At 41.6% G+C, this 24,296-nt stretch overlaps 1 protein-coding gene across 4 annotated transcripts in view; it reads right to left on the bottom strand.

Annotated features, from left to right (window-relative positions):
• The window catches only part of EXOC1 (exocyst complex component 1), a 43,787-nt gene that overhangs the window by 7,847 nt on the left and 11,644 nt on the right, over positions 1-24,296 (bottom strand). The window contains exons 5-16 of one of the 4 annotated variants that reach the window (XM_080916548.1): positions 23,513-23,533; positions 21,763-21,950; positions 20,512-20,739; positions 20,184-20,316; positions 18,949-19,058; positions 18,214-18,267; positions 14,843-14,992; positions 9,233-9,338; positions 4,325-4,488; positions 3,738-3,845; positions 2,813-2,889; positions 1,734-1,962 (exon numbers count right to left, since the gene is read on the bottom strand). In XM_080916548.1, coding sequence (XP_080772674.1) covers positions 1,734-1,962; positions 2,813-2,889; positions 3,738-3,845; positions 4,325-4,488; positions 9,233-9,338; positions 14,843-14,992; positions 18,214-18,267; positions 18,949-19,058; positions 20,184-20,316; positions 20,512-20,739; positions 21,763-21,950; positions 23,513-23,533 — 1,568 coding nt within the window. The remainder of the gene's footprint in view (positions 1-1,733; positions 1,963-2,812; positions 2,890-3,737; positions 3,846-4,324; positions 4,489-9,232; positions 9,339-14,842; positions 14,993-18,213; positions 18,268-18,948; positions 19,059-20,183; positions 20,317-20,511; positions 20,740-21,762; positions 21,951-23,512; positions 23,534-24,296) is intronic. The other 3 variants (XM_080916550.1, XM_080916549.1, XM_080916551.1) reach the window with 3 other exon arrangements.

The raw sequence follows: 24,296 nt of genomic DNA, 5'->3' as shown, positions 1-24,296 counted from the left end.
ATCTAAAACTTTGTTTACAACAAATTCTCTCTGGGGGGCATGGCGGGTGTGTAACAAGAGCAGAGGAGAAGGACACTGATTTCTATTAACAGAGCTGCATTTCATCGTTCTGAGGAACCAGCCGTTGGGGTCCAGAAAGATCTACAGATTCAAGTACAATTCTATGTACTTCTCAAGACGGTCTAGGTCCTCTCTCATAAGTATTACATAGTCAAGTCACGTCAATTCCTACTAAAATTTCAGTTTTGAGATTTGGGAAAGCAGGCTTAAAATCTACATGCTGTATGGAGCAGAGGCTCAGACAGTAATTTTTAGACTGTGGGCGTTGGGGTAAAAAGCTCTGTGAACTCTGTCAGTGACTTGGGCTCCTTCCAAACGCTCCACGTCATCAGCATGGCCCAGTGTGCAATGCTAGATTAGGCTGAGAAGGCAGAACAGGACTGCAGCACTGCCACCAGGCCTGGTGGGGCTGCCCAGCCGCCGGCCACTTTCTAACTGCTGACTCAGCAAAGTAACTTTGCCTCTTGAACACCATCGCCCCCAGGTGGGGTAAAGTGAGATCAGACGGACTGCAGACTGCTCAGGCACTGCATACAGGTTGACAGCAGGAAGCACTTACTCTTAGCCAGGCAGCAAGCTGATGGACATGGACAGTCCTCTATGGCTTTCAACTGGGTCGCCCACTGGTATCTAACCTTTCTTAGCTCTTCTCCTTCAAATGTCTCCTGTAGTAAGACGCTCCTAGTTACCAATACTTCTGGAGAGGAGTGTGTTGTTTGTGCGCCTCTGGGGAGGAGCCGAGAGCCTTACACATGCCAGGTAAGCCATGTGTTGCTGAAACAGACCCCCAACCCAGAGGGCACCTTTTTCTTTTCTTTCTTTAAAAAGATATTATTTATTTTATGTATGAGTACACCGTAGCTGTCTTCAGACACACTAGAAGAGGGCATAAGATCCCATTATAGATGGTTGTGAGCCACCATGCATTTGCTGGGAATTGAACTCAGGACTTCTGGAAGAGCAGTCAGTGCTCTTAACCACTGAGCCATCTCTCCAGCCCTGAGTGCTATTTTCTTAAATGTAAAAAAAAAAAAAGGCATAGGTTTTAACTGCCCTTAAAGTTTATCTGCCATTACACCACTATGGATGATATAACTTACAGGCTATATATGAAAAACATTCAAATGGTAAAATTCAAAATTATATAAATAGAATGAAAGTATTAAAGAACTGGGCTTATCCCAATTCACTCCTACAAATCGTCAAAGTCTAACGGGAACAATAAAGCTCCTTATGCTGCTTCCTGTGAAGACGTTATTAGCAATGTGTCTTTCTGTGTAGCTCTGCCTGCCTCAGCCTCGGAGTGCTGGGACTAATGCCATGTGCCATCATGTGCACAGCAACTGATTTTTAAAGAAGGAAGTATGATTATTAGACCTTGTATATTATTAAATAAAATTATAATGTAAAGTCATCACTTAATGTTACTACAATATATGAAAATAGGAATAAATCCAAATGCCTTTCAATTGCTTCATTAGATCACATCCTGTGTCCTGAGGAGCCTAGAGTGCCACTGAGGCAGAGGCTGTAACCCGACTGCATCTTATCTGTTCCAGTGGGCGAATGACAGCTCCCCACCTACAGCTCTGTGGGTCATGTGTGGCAAAACCTAGATTAAATGAATTAGTCATTTTGCATGACTTGTACTTGGGTTAATTTTTACAACTTACAATACATTTGTCAAAGTTCCTCTTCACAGTCACCAAAACGTTTCCTAATGTAGTACTCAGAAAAGACGCTGGGTCTACGTTCTGTGCAGTCCACACGTGGTGGCTCATTTTGACCAGCATGTACAGGGAGTTAAAGCTGTCAACTTTGTCTCCTAATGCAATTAGGTTGTTCAGTTCTGGTTCAATGCAACGGAATATTTTGATCATCATTTGGCGAATCATATCTTTCCTGTTCAGAAAGCATGAAAAAACATATAGTTAGTACAAACCTGTATACATAGTATAACTGTGGAGGTAATGTATTATATAAAAACACATAAACACTGGGACTGCAAGTAAAAGTATTCAAGTATAATAAACTATTCTGTAGCAGTTTTGGATATAAAAATAGCTGACCAAAGTAAGTTTTATCATTCCGATTAGCTTTGCTTCCACTTGCAAAGCCGGGTGCCAAACTGCTTTTCTATTGCTCAGAAGTCCATGCAGTCTGAAGGATACTTTCTAGCTGCAAATACTAGCACTGACCAATCTACCTATAATTACCAGACAGAAGAGTTGACAAGCCCTTGAGCAGGGCCAATACCAGTTTCCAATAAGACAGTTAGCACATATACTTACTCACTGTCAACCCAACAAGACCTAAAATCACTCGGGAGACAAGCCTTCATGTTTATCTATGCTACATTGCTCCTGGACATGCCTAGTGTTGAGAGCATTATCTTGACTATGTTAGTCGAGGTAGGAAGATCTGCCTACAATGGGTGGCACCACTCCCTGGGCTGGATTCCTGACTGTATAAGAAGGAAAAAGAGAGCTAAACACACACATTCATTGCTGTTCTTCCTGAGAAGTATGACCACATGCTTCAAGTTCCTGCTGCTTTGATTTCCCCACTTGAACTGCAGGCCAAAATAAACTCTTCGCTTCTATCATGGTTTTTCCTCACCATAGCAACAGAAGCATAACTAGGATAGCATACAGTCTGTGTGGGTACCAGCAGGTGACCAGGAAACCAATGAGAGACACTTCTTACTGTCCAAAGACTGTTTTCCAGCACATACACAGTGATGAATACATACTCAGAGGAAACAGGCAGCAGGTTGGCAGAACTATACGGCCGGGATAACGAGCCTCCATCCAGGTCTTCTGCTTCAGCCTGAAAAGAGATTTGCATATAATGAAAGACCAACATAATGACAAGTTTATATATCAAAAGGCTGCTGCTTTTAAAACACCTACAAAAAATATGTTATGGAAAATAGTAATATTTTATTACTATTAAAGTAATATAACAGTGTACATTCTTTAAGAAAGTTTCATGAAGCACCTTGTTCTTAGAATTAAAAAATGTATTTGTTAAGTATGTGCAGGTAATGCTGCATGTGTGGAGGGCAGAAGACAGTGTGGTGGAGTCTCTTCTTATACTTCACTCTTAGGTAGGTTCCAGAAAATGAACTCGGGCCATCAGGTTTGCTCAGCAAGCACCTTTACCCAATAATCCACTCTATCAGCCTGTTTTTAGATGCTCGCATCCCACCCCAAGAATGATCAAATTCAGGCCCTTCCCGTCCGTATAGCATCATCCCCTAGGCTGGATCTTTTCCTTGGGAACACTAAGATATTAAAATTGGTAGGATGTTTGGTGTCCTAGGCTAGCCTGGAACTCACGAAATCCTACCTAAGCTTCCCAAATACTCGAATTATTCATAGAAACTACCACATCCTTCTTAAATTGCTTTTTGAATAATGGTTCTCTACAGAATAAATGCAGACATTTCCTGTCCTATTAATTTGGAGGTGTTCAGCTTAAAAATTCTGAAATACTAGAAATAAAAAACCAGCTACCTTCCTGTTTTCTGTATTTTGTGAATAACAAAAATACATAGAGATGGAGTTACTTCCCTTTTCTGTTTGGATACTGAAATTGTGAACACAGAATACAAGAGGAACTAGGTTAATTATATTACAGATTATAAATACTGTCCTAACAAATGTAAGCCATACCATTGATGCAGGCATGTTTTGATGCTGCTGTAGTTTGAAGAATTTACTGATGAAGTCCTGTTCTGCCAGACACAGAGGCTCCAGCTCACTCAGCACCTGCTCAAAGATCTGCAGGAAACCACACTGAAGGTTAAGGAGCTGCATGGAACTCCACATTTAGCTCACTCCTTGGCAAGGACACAGATGTTGGGATGGTCCCAGCGTGCTGAAGACTGACAGTAACACGGCGTCAGAGTGAGACACACCGAAAAGAAAACTCAGTCACTCACTTTAAATCTGGAAGGAGGAAGACACACTTTGAAACTTACCTGAGGCATGGCGGCCGGCAGTGAAGCTTCTCTTCAAACTCTGCATCTGTCACTCCTCAAGCAACTTAGGTGGGATTTTATTTGCACAGCATATTTCCAACAAGTAAATGCCAATTAATCTTTTATGTTACTGTAGTTGCCCCTTGGACTGGGATTTTTTTTGTTGTTCAGATTGAAATCAGAATTGGGAGGATATAAGAATGACTTAAAAAGTGCCTGAGAGCCTGCATCACTTAAAGCAGTCACAATGTTAATTTGAAGACTCGCCTGTTACTTTACCTTATCAAATTTGGTTCTGTCAGCCACATCGAGGTCAGAGGCAGACATGTTCCCCATATCCAGCAGGGAGGATGACTGGGACCTTCGACTGCCTGAGCTCTGAACACTGAGTTTATTCAGACTCGAAGTTGATCCAGTGAGCTTCCCAGAGCTTCCATGGAGACCTAAGAAACAACAGAACTTTGAAAGCTGTGTCTCTTGAATAAAACACCTACAATCTGCCTCAGGGCTACCTTCTAGAGTCTTGGTCTTCCAGGACTCAGATTCTACTACATGCTTTGCAGAATCCTTGGTATTCATTAACACTGGATCCCACAGTGAATATTATAAATGGAAGGAAAACTCCCTGTAGCTATGGACTAGGATGGTAAGGCCTCACTGACTATACCCACCCCACCCCACCCCATCCCAAAGGTAAAGCTGTGGTACTTTCTATGCTAAAGCAGATGGGGAACAAACAAGGGTCACCAAATACTGTGCTAACACTACAGCTGACATGACCCTGTGGTTTTCCTAAGAATACCTACAGCAGAGTATTAATCAACTCTATCTTAAACACCAATTTGTTAAGGTGAACAAATATCACTTATTGACAAATTTTCCCATAAAAGTTCATCATTTATCATTAAATTTACTATGTTCCTGAGTCTAGAAACCCACACTAAGGTATTAATTAATGGCGCCTTCTTAGAAGAACATATAACATTTAGATTCAGAATATAAAGAAGAAAACACTTGATAAACTCTATAGTTCTTGACTACTGCTCAGTTAACTTGCACTTCTTAGTAATGGGCAGAAAAGGAAAATCATTATAACGGGCAATTCAAGCTTTGGCCTCAGTATACAAACCACTACCAGACCACTAAGAATTTTTTTCAATAATTTAGTTTTAATATTACTTTGAATTATATGTGTGTGTCTCTGTGTGTGTACATGTGCACACATGAGTGTGGGTGCTGGCAGAAGCCAGAGGCATGGAATCCCACTGGAGCTGGAATTACAGGTGGTTGTGAGCCCCCTGAGGTGAGTTCTCTCAAAGAGCAGTATGTGCTCTTAGCTGCTGAGCCCTCCCTCCAGTAACAGTTATAGCTCTTCTAAAGATAGCCTGCAACAGAAGTGTGATGTTAGGGCTTTCCATACATTTCTGACAACAAAGCTTTCACCCCTCGCTGTGTGACTGTAACCACGTCACTTATGTCTTGGATGTACAGACAGCCACCATGCTGGGTTTCTTTTTCCAATACCTGGCAATTCGGTGCAATCAACGTATCTGCTATTAATGTTTTTCAAGACAAATAGCTCCATCTAGACATTAACAACATGCACTGAGTGCCTACCAGCACATAAGCATACTCACTCTCTGTCTCCTGTTTGACAGCACTTTCTTTTCGAGGCAGTGTAGCTGTGATGGATTAGGTTGCAAGCATCAAAGACAAAGACAAGTTAATAAACTGCGATTTGCACAAACCATGCACAACAGGCAGTTAAAGCTCTAGTTTAAAAGACACATGCAAAGAACCATGAACATGACTAACAGGAAGTGCAAACACATGGGGAGTTACTCAGCGACGACTGAGAAAGTATGAGAAGTTTTACAGACCTTTCATGTAGGACTTCTAGAAAAATGTCAGTGTCTGAACCCCTTCCCCAACCCTTTAAGTGTATGGGATTGTTGTTTTAGTTTAGGAAGTTGGTACACTTAGTTTAAAAGAATGAGCTCATAAGGCTTTATTTCCTGAGAAAACTGAAGCTCAAGTAATTTAATACAGTAAGGAACGAAGGGGTGGCTTTAGACACTAGCAATCATTTTCTGAAAGCCCCAGAAGGGAATCTTCAGCACACTAACCTTTTACTTTATCTGTTAAAGATTATGTGGGTGGGGCTCTTAAGACAGCTTTATAATTAAAATAAATACCACACTGAAGTTCTTGGTAACTAGCCCCCAATGAACAGAAGACTGAAAGGTGGGAAAACAGCCATCAGGAGCCGTGTGGAAGAGTGAGGCTGAGAGAAAAGGAGCTAGGGAAGGCTGATCTCTATTATGGTCCCTGGCATTTCTTTTATTCTCAAACTCTGTTCTTACCAACTTCAGAGTTTATGCTGCGAAACATTCTGAACTCAAACTCAGAAGCTAAAGTGAAAGGCAAGAAATAAATCGCATAGCATGATTAAAGAATAAACTGTAACCCAAGACCATCTTCAAAACAGAGACTGATGTGTCAACTGGCAGGTGCCAGGCCACACGTGAGGCAAGGCCTGAGCTGGCCATCCCAGCGCCACTGTTTTATTCCCAGCCCCCACTCCTGAAGCTCAAGGGGACGTGAAACAAGAAGCCTGGACTGTACGGGGGCAAACACACAGTGCAGCTGACAGCCACCGAGGTGAGCACTGCTGCCCACGCTAACCCTCAGGCTCTCCTGCACACAGCAGTCTGTCTCAGAGGATCGGTTTGTTTGGTCTTTTTAGAGACTAGTTACCAGTACTGCTTATTGTTATAACATTCTAGACTCTTTGTGAGCAGCGGATTCTCCTGTAAAGTCTTAAGTTTAAGTCATCCCCAGTAGGTGACAAACACAAAAGCAGCGGTGGGTAGGGACTGTGCTCACTGCTGTAGAATGAAAATCATGACCTGCCACCATGCCTCCAACCTAGGCTTGCATTCAACTACTTTGGAATCAAAAGCTTACTTAGCTAGAGTGAGAAACAATGCTAAAATGATTTTAGGCACTTTAAAGATTTTACAATATTAACAGGGGCATTATAATTATGTAACTGTATAGATGAAGGAACTGAGGCCTCCTGCATCTTTTACAGACAACTCAGTTGTTCTGCTACAGTTAAGATATACATACACCAAACCAAGACTAGAGCCCAAGTATAAGCACTACCGCATCACCCCAGTGACACGCCTGTCTTTAAGGCATCCATTTTAAGTGAGGAAGAAAAAAAACCCAGTAAAAGTAGTAATTGTAAAATTAATCACTCAATTTCCTTTGCCTCCATCACACTGAGAAGAAAAGAGACTCCACCAAAACACCACTCCCAGGAGGAAATCCTATGCCCCTGAATATACTGAGATAAAACTATTCATCAAAAAAGGGAAAAACTTATATAGAGATCCTATCACGAAGAGATATCTTCTTGGCATATTTAACCTATTTTGACTTTCTTGAAGTGATGTTAAAGATAAAATCAAGTTTTCAAAAAGCAAGAGCCCTGCTCCCTTCTGATAATGCCCATTACAGCACAGTCTTCCTTTTGTCAGATCTGTGATGCAGGATTTCCAGAGCACGTTCAAAGCAGAAGCTTATTCTTAGAACCATTGACTGTGAATCTTGAAAAGCTAAGTTTCCAAATTGGGGTGGGAGGGGTCAGTTTTAATTATAATTACTATTAAAATTCATTTAAACAGTCTGGATCACTGAGAAAGAACTCTTGGGGAAAATCTCCATCCTACTGAATTCGGAATTTCTGAAGCCACGTGTGTTTAGCCTGAGTGTGACTTTAATGTTAATGAGCCAAATCACAAGAGATGAATAAACCACTGTTGCTCTCTGAAGTTAGTTTTTCTTCTCTTGTATTTGATAACAAAATAATTGATACTGTGATTTTCTGTAAAGAATTATCACTAATTACTCTCTTATCCATCGATATTTAATAGATACATTGAAAAGTTATCATTTTGTTATGACATTGTTTTAAAATTATAAAATGCATTCTAAATCTATATTATGTAAATTAAAATATCTTAGCAAGGTAATTTAAGAATTTAGGATAGGAAAAGAAAAGGCTTAAGCTCCAGGATAACAGGATGATAATATAAAGATCCTATTGCATTTTTATTCCATTTATATTTATGTGTATCCAACTTGTGTTCACACACAGAAGAGATCCCTCAGGATTAAATGGCACACTAACACGTGATGACAGGTATACTTCATGGAAACATTAAACACGTAACTGCAATATATTATGCTCTTTGCCCCAGAAAAGGCTCAGCATATCCACAGTGAAACATCAAATATCACAGTGAACAGTTAGCCTTTAGGATGAGTTAGCATTTCTGTTTTCAAAAGCCTTCTGTTAAGACAGTGTTTGACAAAGGGTAGCATATTAACAGACAAACCCAAACTACTTCATTTTCCAGATCACAGTAATTAATACAATGAGTCCCACATTAGGACATGTAAGGACAGCGATGCTCAACACTGCTGCCTGCTTCCTATAGATGCTTAGGGCACAGGCTCCTTTTAACAGTCAATGCTAAACTCAGTGTTCTAAAGGGAGTCCGCAGACACACTGAGGAGTGCACAAGGTAGCCCTTAAAGGCCAGGTTTGGACTCGACTAGGCACAGAACTCCATCCAAAGAGAACTCCAGAGATGGGTACATGCAAGAGCAGAACGTGGCCTCAGCACATCCTTTCTTAGCTTGATACTTTCACTGGCTCTTCTCTCAAAGGGAATGAAAACCAATAGGCCCCAGATACACTGCTTTAGAAAAAAATTACAAGGGAGATTCTGGTGACATTTTTATATACCCTTGGCAAGAGAGAGATAAAAACCACTTTTCTAAAATTCAAAGCAGCCAGTGAGAAGTAGGAAGCCAGGAATGACCTAGTTCCCTCTCTGTGGAGAGGAGTGACTTGTCTCCACCTGCAGCAGTCTCCTGGGTCAGAAACCACACTCTGAGCAGTTTCAGGTCTAGCCCTAGTCTAACCCTCTCTAGCAGGCTGCACTCCCGTACTCCCCTCTGCTGTCCTATCCAGTGACCTCAAATCCCAGCATGTGCCCAGCTGCTGCTGGACTGACACACGACATCATTTCAGCCTGTGAGGAACATGTGAGTTACATCTCAGTGAGTAAGATCACTCTCAATGGGAGACGCTGAGCCCAGGGCCAGGCTTACCAAACTTCTTGCTTTCTTTAGTGGTGCCAGTCATCTTCATCTTTGCAACTTCAAAGAAATCTTTGATTTCTCTCTCATAGAGTCGAGATAAATAATCCATGTAATTCTTAAAATAAAGGAACAAGCAATTATCAGTAAACTAACAATTTTCTTTATAGTCTTTCCCTTAAACCCTTCATGCTTGTAAAGCCTTGGTAATGGAGGAGACTCTGATCTCACTGCACCTTTGTCAGCCTTGCGTGTAATCCCAAAGTCAGCATCTTCAAAATAACAGATTTGATTTATTAAGCCTTAAATGAAAACATCTATTATTTAAGCATAAAGGCTATTGTTTTTGATTGTACCTGCCTATGCTGACATGAAATACTCTGTCCCAGTAAGCACTCTTCAGGAGTAGGCATCAGTGTATTTCCACAGTATTAGAGAGCTGAGGGACACTGAAAGAAACTGACAGTGAAGTAATTATTCCCAGTCATCTTCTTTAAACTTAGATTAATCTATCTGTATCTAGAGCAGTCTCCATTAACAATAGCTGGGTCAAACATACTTTAGAGCATCTGTGAGAAGAGTTACTCAACTGAGCAGTTATTTCCTATGGTTCCTGTATAAATCCGAGAGCACATAAAATTAAAATACACCACAAACTTAATTCCTTTTGACATGATGTGGAATCTATCTGTGTTTAAATGCTGCTGTCCCAGACAGCCTTTTCAATTTTGTTGCATGCTGGCTGTAAGATGTCTTCCAGACGTCTCTTATGCTGTATTTTTTTTATACAACCAGGCACATTCCTCAGTGTGAAGCTAACATTGCCAATAGAGCTACTTTCATAGTGTTATTCTGCCTACCCATGAGTATGGGGGATTTTCCATCATAAAGATATGGAGCCTTATACGTGCACAGGGTCCTTCCTAGTCTGTGTGTTCCAGCTGTAGTGCACGTGCTGAACTGGACACGGAACAAACGGGGAGTCGGTCTCACACACTGCTACTGCAGGGGAAGCTCAGCCCCTCTACCCACGAGGGAAGCACCTGCTATCATATTCACATCCCAGGACCACAGACAGATGCTGAGTCCTGAGCAGATGGATGGCTCAACCAAAGCTCGTCTTCCGAGGGCTCAGATTATGTAAACAAAATCAGGACAGTCGAGATTCTACCTCAGTCCAGTTGGGAGAGATGGTGCAAATAAATTCTCATCCCTCAAGCCCCCGGAATAGGCCTTTCCTATTCATTGCAACAAGTACGAGCTGTGTATCTCAGCCAAGTGCTCAGAGAAACATGGCTTTGCTTGTGTTTATTAGGGTTCTTTTTGTTGTTGTTAGGTCATTTCCCCTTCCTTTTAAAACAAAATTCCTGACTTTTTACAATATTTTAGCAACTACACTGGCCATATAAGCAGTATGTGCGTGCGAGAGCAAACCAAAGCTCAAATCAAAGGCTCATGTAACATCCCTGGGAAATATGACAATTTTATTTAAAAAGTTTATTAGTGGTGTCATTCAAAATTACCATTTTGTAGCCAAAACAAACAACGAACAAGCAACAAAACAAAAAACGTAGAGCGGGGTGTACATCAGCACGAGGCTGGTGCTCACCTTCTTCACTCTGAATTACATTCATGAATACTGCATAATAGATGAAGACAAGATGGTAATACTCTGAGAACACAATTAGGCAAAAAGCTTATTGATTACATATTTGAATAGTCACTAGGGGTCAGAGCATTTGTTGGCATGAACCTCTTAAGACATATCTAATTATTTAAAATATTAATGAACTAAAACTTCAAAAAGGAAAGACTTTGAGTACTACAAATATTTTTACTTAGCATACCCCCAAATCAGAATTCTGTTGAATGAAATAAAACAGCACAGCACAACAGAAGAACTTCATTAACAATCAATAGCCTCATTCTGAGGAGCAAAAACAATCTTCCCTACACTATCAAGCCAGTTCAGATGCACATAGACACTTTGGGGGCTACAAATTTGTTTTGAAGAACATTTTAATTTTTTATGTGCACTCACACTGTGTGGGGTGAAGAAGTTAGAGTGTGAAAGCAGAAAGAAGTCAGCAGACAACTTGTCAGAGTTGGGTTTCTCCTATCCCACGGGTCCTAGAGACCGAACTCAGGCTGTTGGGACTGGCAGCAGTTGCCTTTACTAGACGAACTGTATCACTAGCCCTTGAAAGGTATTTTAATTATGGTTTGAAAACACATTTTCCTTACCAAATTTATCTTCCCTTTTAAAAAATCTGAGTTTATTTAGTAAGGCCTGCTGCTGAAGACGACACTTACAGAATCTCCCTGAACATGGAGCAGTCAAGCCGGTGCTTATGAAGGTGCTTACAGTGCCAGCTGACTAGTATTCGTGGGACTAGAAGATACTCTGCACACTACCAGAGGACAAAGGTGAACAGCAACCCAGTTACAATCCCTGCACTCTTCAACGGTGACTTGCCTTCATGATATACTAGTTTAATAGTGACACAAATGTTGTGAGAGGAACCAACAATTTTCTGCTTGGATTTCAGGCCCATTCACAAGATGGAACCCATGCCTCACACTGTTCGGGCAGCCAAGAAGCTGAGACTGCATGCCATGGGCTTCTGGGAAAACAAAACACTACGGTTCTGCCAGAGAACAGAGCAATGAAACGACTCCTGATACATCTGCCTTGCTCGGCCTGTATCAGTAAAGCTTCCTCTTACAGCAGAGCAGAGCAGACAGGGGCCATAACTGAACAAAGTACACAGTAACAGACCATGGGACACTCAGTTTGGGATGCCCTCATTAAACCCCTCCCTCATGGACAGGGAATCATGGAGAAAAGGAAAGACTGTTGAGACCAGAAATGATGGAATGCCACACATCACGGGACTGATGCTCACACGAGCTCACAGAGACTGCAGCAACATGCACAGGGCCCGCACAGGGCTGATCCAGATGGGTCCTAGCACTGAGAGGGGAAAGGTACATGAGCACCTAACCCCAGCCATCCGCTTGCAAAGGAAAACTTCAGTGAGTATCCTACCCACACTTAAGGCCTAGCAGGACATAGCTGCCATCAAATGAACTCAATGGTGTTTGTGTACACCTTTTGTTTCCTACTGCTTGGTAAGAGCATTTTTTTGTCCTACTGGTCTTTTGCTTGTATACTATGGTTTCCAATGTTGTGTTCTTATAAGTTTTGTTTGTGTGTGTATGCTCTTCTTTTATAAATTCTGAGTTGTGTTTTGTTTTCTAAAGAGAAAAGAATGGGTGTGGAGTTGGGAAAAGGGAAACTAAAACCAAATATATTGTATGAAAACCATTGTCTTTCAATTAACATAAAAGAAAGAAGGGTGAATTGCAGGCCAAGTTTTAAATGGTCACCAGCAAGTGAAAATCCTTTTTTTTTTTTTTTTAAAGAAAAAGATGAACTGGCAGCAAGTCCTGATTCACTGCAAAAGAACCTAAAAACTATAATAGAAAACCAAAGGAAGAGGAAGGGTATGTGTGTGTGTGTGTGTGTGATGAGAGTGATAGGGTGTGTGTGTGTTTGTGTGTGTGTGTGTGTGTGTGTGTGTGTGTGATGAGAGTGATGGGGGGTGTGTGTGTGATGAGAGTGATGGGGTGTGTGTGTGTGTGATGAGAGTGATGGGTGTGTGTGTGTGTGTGTGTGTGATGAGTGATGGGGTGTGTGTGTATGTGTGTGTGTGTGTGTGTGTGTGATGAGAGTGATGGGGTGTGTGTGTGTGTGATGAGAGTGATGGGGTGTGTGTGTGTGTGTGATGAGAGTGATGGTGTGTGTGTGTGATAAGAGTGATAGGGTGTGTGTGTGTGTGTGATGAGAGTAATGGGGTGTGTGTGTGTGATGAGAGTGATGGGGTGTATGTGTGTGTGTGTGGTGTCAGATGAGAGTGTGACAATGGGGGTGGGGTGTGGATGAGTGTGACAGTGGGGGGAGGGGGGGGGCCAAATGACAGTGTGATGGGGTTGGTTTGCTAGCTCATGACAGGTGGGTCATAATTTTTTTCTGCCCCTTTAATGACACTGATGTCCAGTTTCTAAAGGTGACACATAAAGGCCAGAGACTACCAGCTTTAGCTACACTAGCTTCTTGATTTATTATTTAAGCCCAAGGTAGATCCCATCATTCTCTTCCTTAACACCCACCGCTCTCCAGTGTCACACAGTAGGACCACTCCCTTCTGATGGTCTGAAATCTGCCGGCCTACACATGCCCCATCCCCAGGTCACAGTGCTGCCACCACAGTGGCCTCCTGGCTCATTCTCGAGAACACCGTGCATGCTTTGCTTCAGGGGTCTGCACTGCAACAGAATCCTCACTGTTCATTCCTCTCTGACCTCTATAATCAGTGCTCCAACACTGCCCCCTTCTTGTAACTCTGTCTCTGACCACTGTACTGAAAACGACCCTTCTCCAAACAATGGCATCACCTGAATTCTCTCCAGAGTACTCACAGTACTTCTTCCATATATCTAGTTAACTTTTTTGAATTTCTGCTCAGGATATGCACTCTGACAGGGCAAGTGCTTGCCTGTTTCTTTCACTGACAAACCTCTAACACTCAACCATGTTAGCAGACAATAGACTGAAAATGGGGATCAATGATTCAGACACCTGGGCTGCGGTCACTGATTCACCACACTGTTCTGATGACCAACCCTGCTACGTTCAGTGTCATCCTAGTTCTTCTGACCTGGGAGCCACTCTTCCACTGGATATTCCCACCACCTGTTCCTTAGGCAAACAAAAACCCAGCAAGTATATATTCCCTTATGCATGTTTATACTTCCAAATGTCTATACTGCACGTAAAGAATCATCTAGCAGAGTTAAGAAGACAGTTCAGTGGGCAAAAGTGCTTTGCTATGTGAGTATCAGGACCTGGGTCAGACCCCAGCGCCCACGCAAAACACGAGATGTGGAGTGGGAGAGACGGCTCAGCAGAGTAGTTCTGCTCTTCCAGAGAAACTGGGGCTGGGTCCCAGCACACACAAGTGGCTCACAACCACTTGCAACTACAACTTCATGAGGATCCAACATCTCTGACTTCTGTAGATGTCTGAATATGTGACACCCATACACATATTCAGACACATACGCAGAACTAAAAAATCATTGAATAACTAAAAAAAGCTGGCAGTCATGTAAACCAGTGGTAGGGGCAAGCAGAGACAGGAAGATCCTTGGGATCTGCTGACCAACCAGCCTTGTTGAAAATGAGTTCAGTGAGAGACCCCATCTGAACAGAATGAAGCAGACAGCAACAGAGGAAGATACCCAGTGTCCTCCTCTGACCCCTGCACAAGCACACACACAGATGCACATGCAGACCCACACAAAAGAAAACAGGAAAAAGAATTGCTCATGACAACACTGAACTAAATAGACAAATACTTCAGGTTACAATATGGCTTAATCCCACTGCACAGTGAACTTCAAAATGTGGCTCTTTTTATTCGAGTAAATATATGAGCACTCAGAAATTCAATTATCTTTTGCTTTGTCAAAAACACTTTTTAGTATTTGAAACTTAAGGACTTTATCACTTAACACTCTTGTTGCAGACCCGGTGAGTAACGGCCATCAAACCCATACCTTTGTCAGCCCCTCATACTTTCCGTAATCCGTGCTCTTTAGCCACTCCATCAGCTTGGCATAGCGGAGTAAGTCTCTGTGAAAGGGATGATGATTGGGTAGAGTCAGCTCCACAGAGTGCTGAGCAAGAGTTGAACTCTGATCATGGCCCTAGAGTAAGCAAGCAAATAAGTATGAGGGAACATTCAGGGGGCACTGTTATGACAGAAAATTCTAGACAATGACCAAATATAATCATAATACCAAGCGAATAGAGAAAAATAAAAACTGAGCCCTTACTTGTCTACTTTTATCATCCTGCGCATCCACAGAATCCCAGCACCATCAATACTCACAAGCACGTGGTAAAGCATCACTAACCTCATCGTTCAGAAGAACTGAGAAGCTGTGTAATCTTCTTCTTCTCTATATCACTTTACAACTTACTAAGCAAATAACGTCTCCATACAGACTGTGTTAGGAAGCATACCAAAGGGAAGTCTCTCAAAACAAACTGTCTAATGAGAAACTGTCCCATTAGAAGCTAGACCTTTCAACAGATAAAACAATGCACAAGATATGAAACTAGAAGTTCGTAAGGACTCCAGATGGCTTTCTAAGATAAACCCTAATAACAATGTAATTATGGTTTTTCCCATTAAAGTGATGTGCTAGTCAAACTACTGCATATGACTATTTCAAACCTTGGCATTTTTGTGTAAACAAATAATAGTCTTAGATCGTATGTCTGACTTTTGCTTTAGAAAAATATAGACTGCTAGATTATTGGCCTATTAACCCTATTTTCTAGATGCACCCAAGACTCTGAGTGTTAAGTGACTTGGTCAGGTCACACCGAAGGAAAACCATGATTGGAGTCTTGTTCAACCAACTCTAACTTCTTCCTTTAAAACCCTTCAAACAGAAGCATTGAGCCAGAATCAAAAACTGTTAACTGCCAACTAGCTCTTGGGTGTATGTGCATCTCTCTATAAAAGTAACATCTCAGGCCTCTGCTGAACTACCTCGCTCTTTAGTCAGCATGTGCAATGGAGCTTAAAGTCTGCGAGCGCTCCAGAGATGAGGAGCTACAAGAGCAGATTCTACTTAAAACAACTTTCCACCAAAGAAGCAAAGGCCAACACAAGCCGCATTTACATTCATTAGTTCATTTGAGTTGCCTAGTCAGAGGGTGTTCTTGAATCTTATGGAAACCATTAAATTTACAAAGGCTGCTGAGTCAGAGAGAGAAGCTGTATAATTAATTTCTTGGTAAAGTCACCTAAATGTATATAATAGTAGAAATACAACAGTTTGATTAACATCCTGAGTAAAAAGAATTAAAATTATTTTAATTTGAAAGGTTTCTCTCCTGTGGTTTACATGCTTTGGTCACGGTTCTGTCTCATCTCCACACTTGTCACGGGGAGGGTGATATGTGCACACTAAGACACAGGTGTTCATAGACTCTACACTTACAGGTTCAGGAGTGTGTCCTGGTGGCTCTTACCTAGATACAAGAGTTTCCTGCTTTACAATGTTCCAAATACTGTGCTAATGAGCAACGATGCGAATGCTCTCATCACCCAAAATATTCTTCTCCACAGCTTTGCTCAATGACTCAAGACACAAAGTCACCCAGTCTACTGTAAGTTACATTATTCAAGTTGGGAAAGCTTTTACATCATTAAAAAAATTCACTCCAGGGAAGTGGAAGAATTAATTACTAGCAATTGTGTGGAGTCCTTTCTGTTTACAAAGCTCTTTGCAGATGTCACTATGCTAAATTTTCTAAGCATTTTCATGTCACAAACACCCGAGATACTGGTGTTTCATATATTGATTATCATTACCCTTAATTATTACTGTCAAGATAGACTGAATGTTACTAAAGATGTAAGTTTAGATAAAATGTTCCAGAATAAGGATAGGAAATTATAAAATTGTTTAAATTGCTTAATTCAATCAACATTACAAAAATTATCAAAATACAAGCCACTAAATATAAAGAATTTTGTTCTTCATATGTTTAAAAACATTGAACATTTTAAAGGTTTCTATTATATAAAATAATAGACTACCAACAACAGTTACAGAATTACTGAGTGCCCACTGCCTAGGTACCTTTCATACATAAATTCCAATCCATACAATACCCTTGTAATGTACTTCTCACCTAAATTAATGACAACTCTATAATTAGCATAGTTTACAGGGTATTCAAATTAAAAAACATAAAAACTAGCTAGCTATAAGATTTTACCAGCATACACATATATGTATATATACATATATATATATTACTATAGTTTTTGTTTGTTTTCAAAACAGGGTCTTACTATGTAGCCTTGGCTAGCCTAAAACTCTCTATGTAGAGCAGGCTAGCCTCAAACTCAGAAATCTGCCTGCCTCTGCTTCCCAAGTACTGGGATTGTGGCACTACATCCAGTTAGATACTAGAACTCTTAATAAAAGCTACCATGGAGCATTCTACGATAGCCAAGTATTAGTCTAAGTGGAGTAGACACTTCTATTATCTGTTATTAAATACGGCAGCTGGGATGGGAGCTGACAGAGTCACACCATCACTCACAGCCGGAACCTCCCAGCTAGTTTTCACCTCGTCCATGCTCTTTAGCTCTTTTGCCAGTGGCCTGGTGACTAAGTTCAACAGACATCCTTTTCCACCTTTGACAGCACATGGCAGGCTGCTGCAGCATTCTCATCTTCCACATGCGTCACTCCCACGTTAACAGTACACATTAGACGTTCAGAAATGAGAAGCATTCTTTTAAACAAAGCCATTAGTTTAAAAGGCAAAGAAGCAAACGAATGAATAAATGCAGATTATCACCAATAGTTAAGGATGCAAAAAGACCACTGTCGACGGACATTTTTGATGTCATCACACACGTGGACAGCATCACTGCCAATAGCATTAAAAACAATAAGCTAAGAAAAATGGAGTTTCCTATGTGACGTTTCAGTTGACTTCTTGCTACTTTTCTAGTCCAGTAAAACGTTGAGGGTATCTGTCCTAATCTCCCCCACCCACGCTTAGTGACAGCCGCATTCATTCCCAAGTGTGTCTGTCTCCCAGCCCTCGACTTTGGGCTTCTCATGGGCAGGATCAGACTCTGCACCTCAACCACCAACACGTAATTACTAAAAAGAAAAAATCAAGGAGATGACAGACAGGGAGAAAGGCAAGCAGAATGAGGTTAAATGCCTTTTCGGACAAATGGGACATTTAAAAACTATTACAGATATAGTTAATGGGTAGCTTAAATCAGTAAGTCAAGCTGTAAGCATCAATATTCTGCTGCTAACTTTAGCAAACTTTAGGCATGAAAAAAAAATTGCAGAAGCTTGAGCCAATCTGCTGTACTCACAGGAACGGAAAGAAAGTAGGACCTGTTTGAGAGCTGAAGGAGGGCCTGAGTAAACTAGTTGGAAATGAAATATAATAAAGACAACCGTTTTAGAATACTTCAATGAAAATCCAGTGTTTTCAGAGAGAATTTACTGATTTTTAATATTTCTCCTGATCTTTCTGCATAATATGTGTAATAAAATAAAAGACAACCCCCCACAATAATCTCATTCTATTAACTATTAAAATATCTCCTTCAAATTTTGTAAGGTGCCCTTGGCATTATTAAAATATTCCTGCCATATCATGAATTATAACATCTCTTTCCAAAAAAGAGAGGCATGTTTATAACATGGAGACCCAATCAACTGAAATTCACAGCTGAACTAGTTGTTTCCTTATATGAACACAGCGTATCTGACGACACAAACCCTATGAAACATTAAAGGTAATGGGTCAGGTCTGATGCTCACTTTGAAAAATGTCAACTGTTTATGTAACTAATGAGTATAGCTATCCGATTCCTAGTCAGTCTCAGCTAAAAGGGACTTGACATCTCTGTAAAGGGTCACCTGAAGTCCGAGGGACTTCTGAGCAACTGTGCACACATTTCAAAATCTTAAAACCATAGAAGCCTGTGAAAGAATACACTGTAGCCCCAAACAAATACAGTAACTATTTGGGGGAATTTAGGTTCAGGGCAACATATAAATGACCTATGGAAACACCAGTTTTAATAGTAAATGAGAATTACCTGCTGTACAAAAACGTTGTTGAGATGACTGGCCAGTCTCCGGGCAAAATGCTCCCTCAGGTCACTGAAGCGCTGCTGCTGCTGCTTAACGGCCAGGAGCATGTCATGGCCTGCATCAGAACAACACCGATTGGCTCCCTCTGAACAAGAAATGCCTCTCCATATGTGCATGTGGAGGTCAGAGGACAACTCTGCGGAGTCTTTCTCAGCCCTCACCCTTTCGTGGGTTCGAGCAATCCAACTCAGGTCACCAAGCTGCCCAGCAAACCCCTCTTCTTGAGGACCATTTTGCTGGCCTCCCCCCACCCCAAGGCACCCAGGCCTTGTGCACATAAGGCAGACAGTCTCCCACTGAACTGTATGTAGCTCATATCTATGCTATGCTAATGATTCCAGACTTAACTTCTGAAGAATCAAAGCTGTAATGCCTATTTATTTGCTTTATAAAATTTAAAAAGGAGGAAAAGTAACACAACATGCCGTTTCTTCTTCAGTGTCACCTGGTAACCACTAGAAACAGGAATTTTAGGACCTCAGCCCAGACCTAATGAGTGTGCAGATAGGCCTGGTCGTCTGTTTCACTGAGCCCTCTAGGTTTTGGAACCACTGCCTAGAAAACCCCATCTTCTCTGGTCTATCCTAACTGTGTGCTTGCCCACTTCCACTAAAGACCCAGAAGACTGACAGGTGGGATAGTTCCGCAGGTGAAAGTGCAAACACACACCTGGAAACCTGAGGTCAACCCTGAGAACCCCCGGTAAAGGTGGAATAAGAGAACTGAATCTACAAAGATGTCCATATACACACAGCGTACACATGCACACGTAAGCACACACACATACAATAATAAAGTTACATTTTTAAACAAGATTAAGGTAAAAGCACTGCATGGTGCTGCCTGCCTGTACTCTTAGCACTTGAGAAGCAGGGGCATTGTAGGTGTGAGGCCAGCCTAGGCCATGTAGTGAGATGCTAACCCCTAACTAAACAAAATAAAAACTAGATAGACCATAATAATACAGTTGTGAAGGTAAAGATGGTCCGTTAGAAGGAACTGAAATGAAAAAGTTTAGTGTTAATAGAAATTTGTTGGGGAAATCTATGAAACTCTTTTGTGTTGCTAATTAAGTAGCCCTAAATCACTTAGCCCATGTTTCTTCTTGTCAAAATATTTCTACCAAGCCTCACTGTTAGTCTCGGTTCTCGGTCAGATTTTATCATGGCTGGGAACGCACCTGGCCGAAGGGCGACATTCATGCACTGCAGAAGGGCGTCGGCAGCGTTGGTGCAGGCCTCAATGCCTCTAGAAGAAGCAAGGTCTCCTTCCTGAAGGGCCTTTATATGACCTTTGGCCAAGTCCATGTGGTTCTGGAACACATTCAAACACACCACTTGCATGTGTAACTGTGGGGAAAATACAGGCAGGATGCTACTCCAGCCTACACTCAGCCTCTGTAATCACTCTACATCCGGATCTCACAAGGAAGTTGTTTTTAAATGGATTTTACATAACATCCCTAGTCTTCCTGCTTCTGCTCTGCTGGTAGCCAATGAAATGCTCACCACGAGGAACTCTATCTCAGACAGGAGCTTCACATTATTCGTGTTGCTGAGATGAATCAGGTGGTTGCTTTCGGAGATCTGATCCATTTGCTCTTTTACACTTTGGAGCATTTCCTCGTAACTGCTCAGTTTCAGTTCAATCTGGTCCACCTCCTTTAGGGCCTCGTCCAGGAACTGCATCAGGATATTCACTTGTTTTTCAGAGGCCATAATTGACTGAATGTTGGCCTACAAAATGAAAGAAAATGTAAGGTTCTTGCTGTTTAACCGTGTAGGAGAGGAGCAGAGGTGAAGACTGCCGGAGCTCTTTGCATCTGTCAGCTGTTCCCGGGTCACTTCTTCACAGCACCGTGGAAGGCTTGTTGCCGCTATACGAGGTTTGAGACTGTGCTTCAGAAACTGTGCAGACATGTCAGAGGCTCTGTCCTAAACCCTCTTTAGTGGAAGCTCTCGGTCCTTCTCCCTCTCTCTACACTTACCCTGTTCCCCTTTGGTAAATGACTCTAGCTCCTCCTGGCTCCCCACATTTACCCTGCTCCCCACATTTATTTTAGCTACATTTCTCTCATGTTAATTTGTCCTTTTTAGCTTCTTGAAAACAACAACAACAAAATGCTTATTCTTTGACAATGAATGATTCAGAGTCTAGGGGAATTATCCCTTAAGGTGGTATCTGGTTATCTTTTATTAAGAACATTCCAAAATCTAAAATCTTAGTCTTAGCTAAATGTCTTCATTGGAAATGTTTTGTAGTGAGTGAGTGAGTGAGTGTGTGTGTGTGTGTGTGTGTGTGTGTGTGAGAGAGAGAGAGAGACAGAGAGAGAGATATGTGAATTCTAACTGGCATCAGTGTAAATAAGTGTGGACAGCAACTGTGGGTGTCCTCCTCAATTGCTCTGCTCCTTACTGAGACAGGGTCTCTCAGCTGAACTCAGAGCTCACTGACTTGTCTCGTCAGCTTGCTCCAGGAACCCGCTATCTCTGAGCTACAAGCACTGGGACGGCAGAAAAGCTGCTATGCTCACCTGGTATTTACTTGGGGTCTGAACCCTGGTCCTCAGCTTGCATAGCAAGCACTTTAGCCACGGAGGCATCTCCTCAGCTCCTGGCTCATCTTTTAAACAGCTGCTAACAAGCTTACGGTGACACAGTGATCCCACTTATAAAAGCTCAGGTGCGGAGCAGACAGCCTGGGCATCGCCAGCCTCGCAGTCCACCGCAGCAGCCGTTTACAGCACGAGGAGCTCTTACCCCATCGAGCACCTGCAGCTCCCGGGACAACTTCTCTGCAAAGGCTTCGGCATTAGAGATGGCGCATTCGCAGCCTCCCATCATGATTTCGAGATCCTGCTCTTCTCTTGCATTTAACTCTTGGTACTCATCCACTGCTTCTTCATCCCCTCCTGCTACACTCTGGTTCTCTCCGCGTGGAACAGATTCTTAAGACAAAAAGGAAAGAAAGCAGTCAAAAAAATGTGAAGAACTGTAACACGGGCCTTGAAGTGCTAGCTAATTAAGACTGATTATGCACACAGGACACATTTAGTCGATGGAGGATAGAAAAATGACTCAGAATGTATGGAAAGAAGTCTCAAACCTCACTTGCACACAGAAGCACAATACTGAAGTTAGGTCCAAAGAGCAATAGAAAGCATGCAGTCTAGTATGCTCAACTGACTTACAAGTGTTAAATAGGCTTTAGTCACAATCACTCACAACACAATCCCACTAAAACAGAAAGCATGAAGAAATGAACCTAACTTCTCTTGTTCTCCCTGGAGGCTGTTGCTCTAACAAAACACTGATAAATTGTGAACATGGGAAACAATTCTTTCCTGGGAGCATTTTCCCTTGTTATTTTTGCTATTTTCATATATATATATATATATGAGAAATGTATATATATGAAAAATATATATTTTCATATATACACATATATATAAACTGTCTATATGTCTCTCTCTCTCTCTCTCTCTCTCTCTCTCTCTCTCTCTCTCTCACACACACACACACACACACACACACATCCCTTTCAAATAACTTTGGAGTGAGAGGTGTACTATCCACAAGAGATTGTGAATACTGAAAATATTGACTGCATTTTTTATTTGTTGTTGTTTTAAAATTTCTCATGCATAGACAAAATAGCTAAAGATAAACTACAGGAATTTCCTTAGTAACTTGAGAACAACAACATGGTGACATATTATACAATGTTCCCAGCTTCCTAACAAATGAGAGGTCAGTCTGATGGGCTTCATCTGGATCCACTCTGGGGAAAGGAGCACGGAGTGTGCGATCATTCTGTACAGAACCGGAGTTCAGTGCAGGCGAACTGGAAATGGCTGTCAGCCCTGACTGACTGTGGCAGCAGTGAAACCCCACAGCCTGGATGCTTCTAGTGTTTGTTACTTGACTTGAAAGTGAGCATTGTAAGGAGAGAACAAAGAATTTCCATTAAGCATGACTTGAAATACATTTATTTGTCTCAGAAGACAACCTGTTCATTCTAAGTGAGACAATATTATTCAGAAGAAAATCATAAATTAGGTAGATTTCGTTATATCCTAAGGGGGGAAGCAGATTAAAATTTCTGACATAAGCAATGTACAGATTACACTCTAGAAATATTTCTAGAGAAACATTGTTATCTTCCTTCTCTTGTCAATGAGACTATTTTGTTCCTTGTGGAGATGCTCAACTATCAGATGTGATTCCACAGTAACCACTAGAGGGCAGGAACTGCCTAAATAACCCACCACAGTGCGGCACACTAAATACTGGAACAAACAAGTGTTTTAAGCCATCAAAAACTACATTAGTAGTAGTCTTTCCCTGAAACAGTCTTTTGGAAGCTAATAATGAATACTACTATTGGTTTTATTACTACATGGATTTTGTCATAAGCTTATCCTTGTACAAACTCCATGAAATATGCAACCCATGGATAACAGAGCAAGTGATACATACACATGGAATATAAAGAAAAGGTGTTACGCACCTTCTGTAACTTTAGGCAGTTCTGGAGTAAAAGGTATGAAGAAAGCAGAGGAAAGGAAGCAAAGAATATTAGCTGGGTAGAAAAGTACACAGACTTAACAACCTTTAACTGCTACCCATATCTCGTTTGAACTTCATGCTAAACTTGGCGACTTGGCAACATCAAGACCAACTACAATGTGGAAAGATCCCTCAGAAACTAAACTTGCACGCTTGTTTTCCTATTGTCTCAGAAACTAAGTTTGCACGCTTGTTTTCTTATTCACTGTCTCAAAATGTCCTTCCCTATTCCCTCCCAGTCTCCAGAAACAGTTCCGAGGAGTCCTTGAAGGAGGAGGCTGGGAAGCGAATTGTTTCCTGGGGATTATTTTTAGGTCAGTTCTGACTCATGCGTTTAGTGTAGTTATTTTCACTCAAGGCCCAACGCTTTGCCAGGACAGTCCCTCACAAAGGATTAGTCACAAAACACTGTTTCAAAGAATAAGACCGAGGGAGGCAGGAAACAAAGACAGGAGACTGCAATACACGCAGGCATTCAAGGGTTCAAATGGAAGACTTTAAAAATCTGATGCAAGACAAAAAAGAACTTCCCTCTCCATCTCTCAAACTCCAGCATCCCACTGTGAGTTATAAAAACTACCAAAGCTGCTGCTGCTGCATGGACAGTCACAACAGCACTGACTCACTTGGCTGATTATTTAGCTCTTTAAAACGTGTTGCAATGAGGGTTGTCCCTCCTTATCCAAAGCTTAGAGACATTTACTTGTTAAAAATGGAATTAATGG

This window comes from Micromys minutus (assembly GCF_963924665.1).
Source record: "Micromys minutus genome assembly, chromosome: 1".
NCBI classification, from domain to species: Eukaryota; Metazoa; Chordata; class Mammalia; order Rodentia; family Muridae; genus Micromys; species Micromys minutus.
The sequence above is the reverse complement of the archived record's forward strand: the minus strand, read 5'-3'. Positions and strand labels throughout refer to the sequence as shown.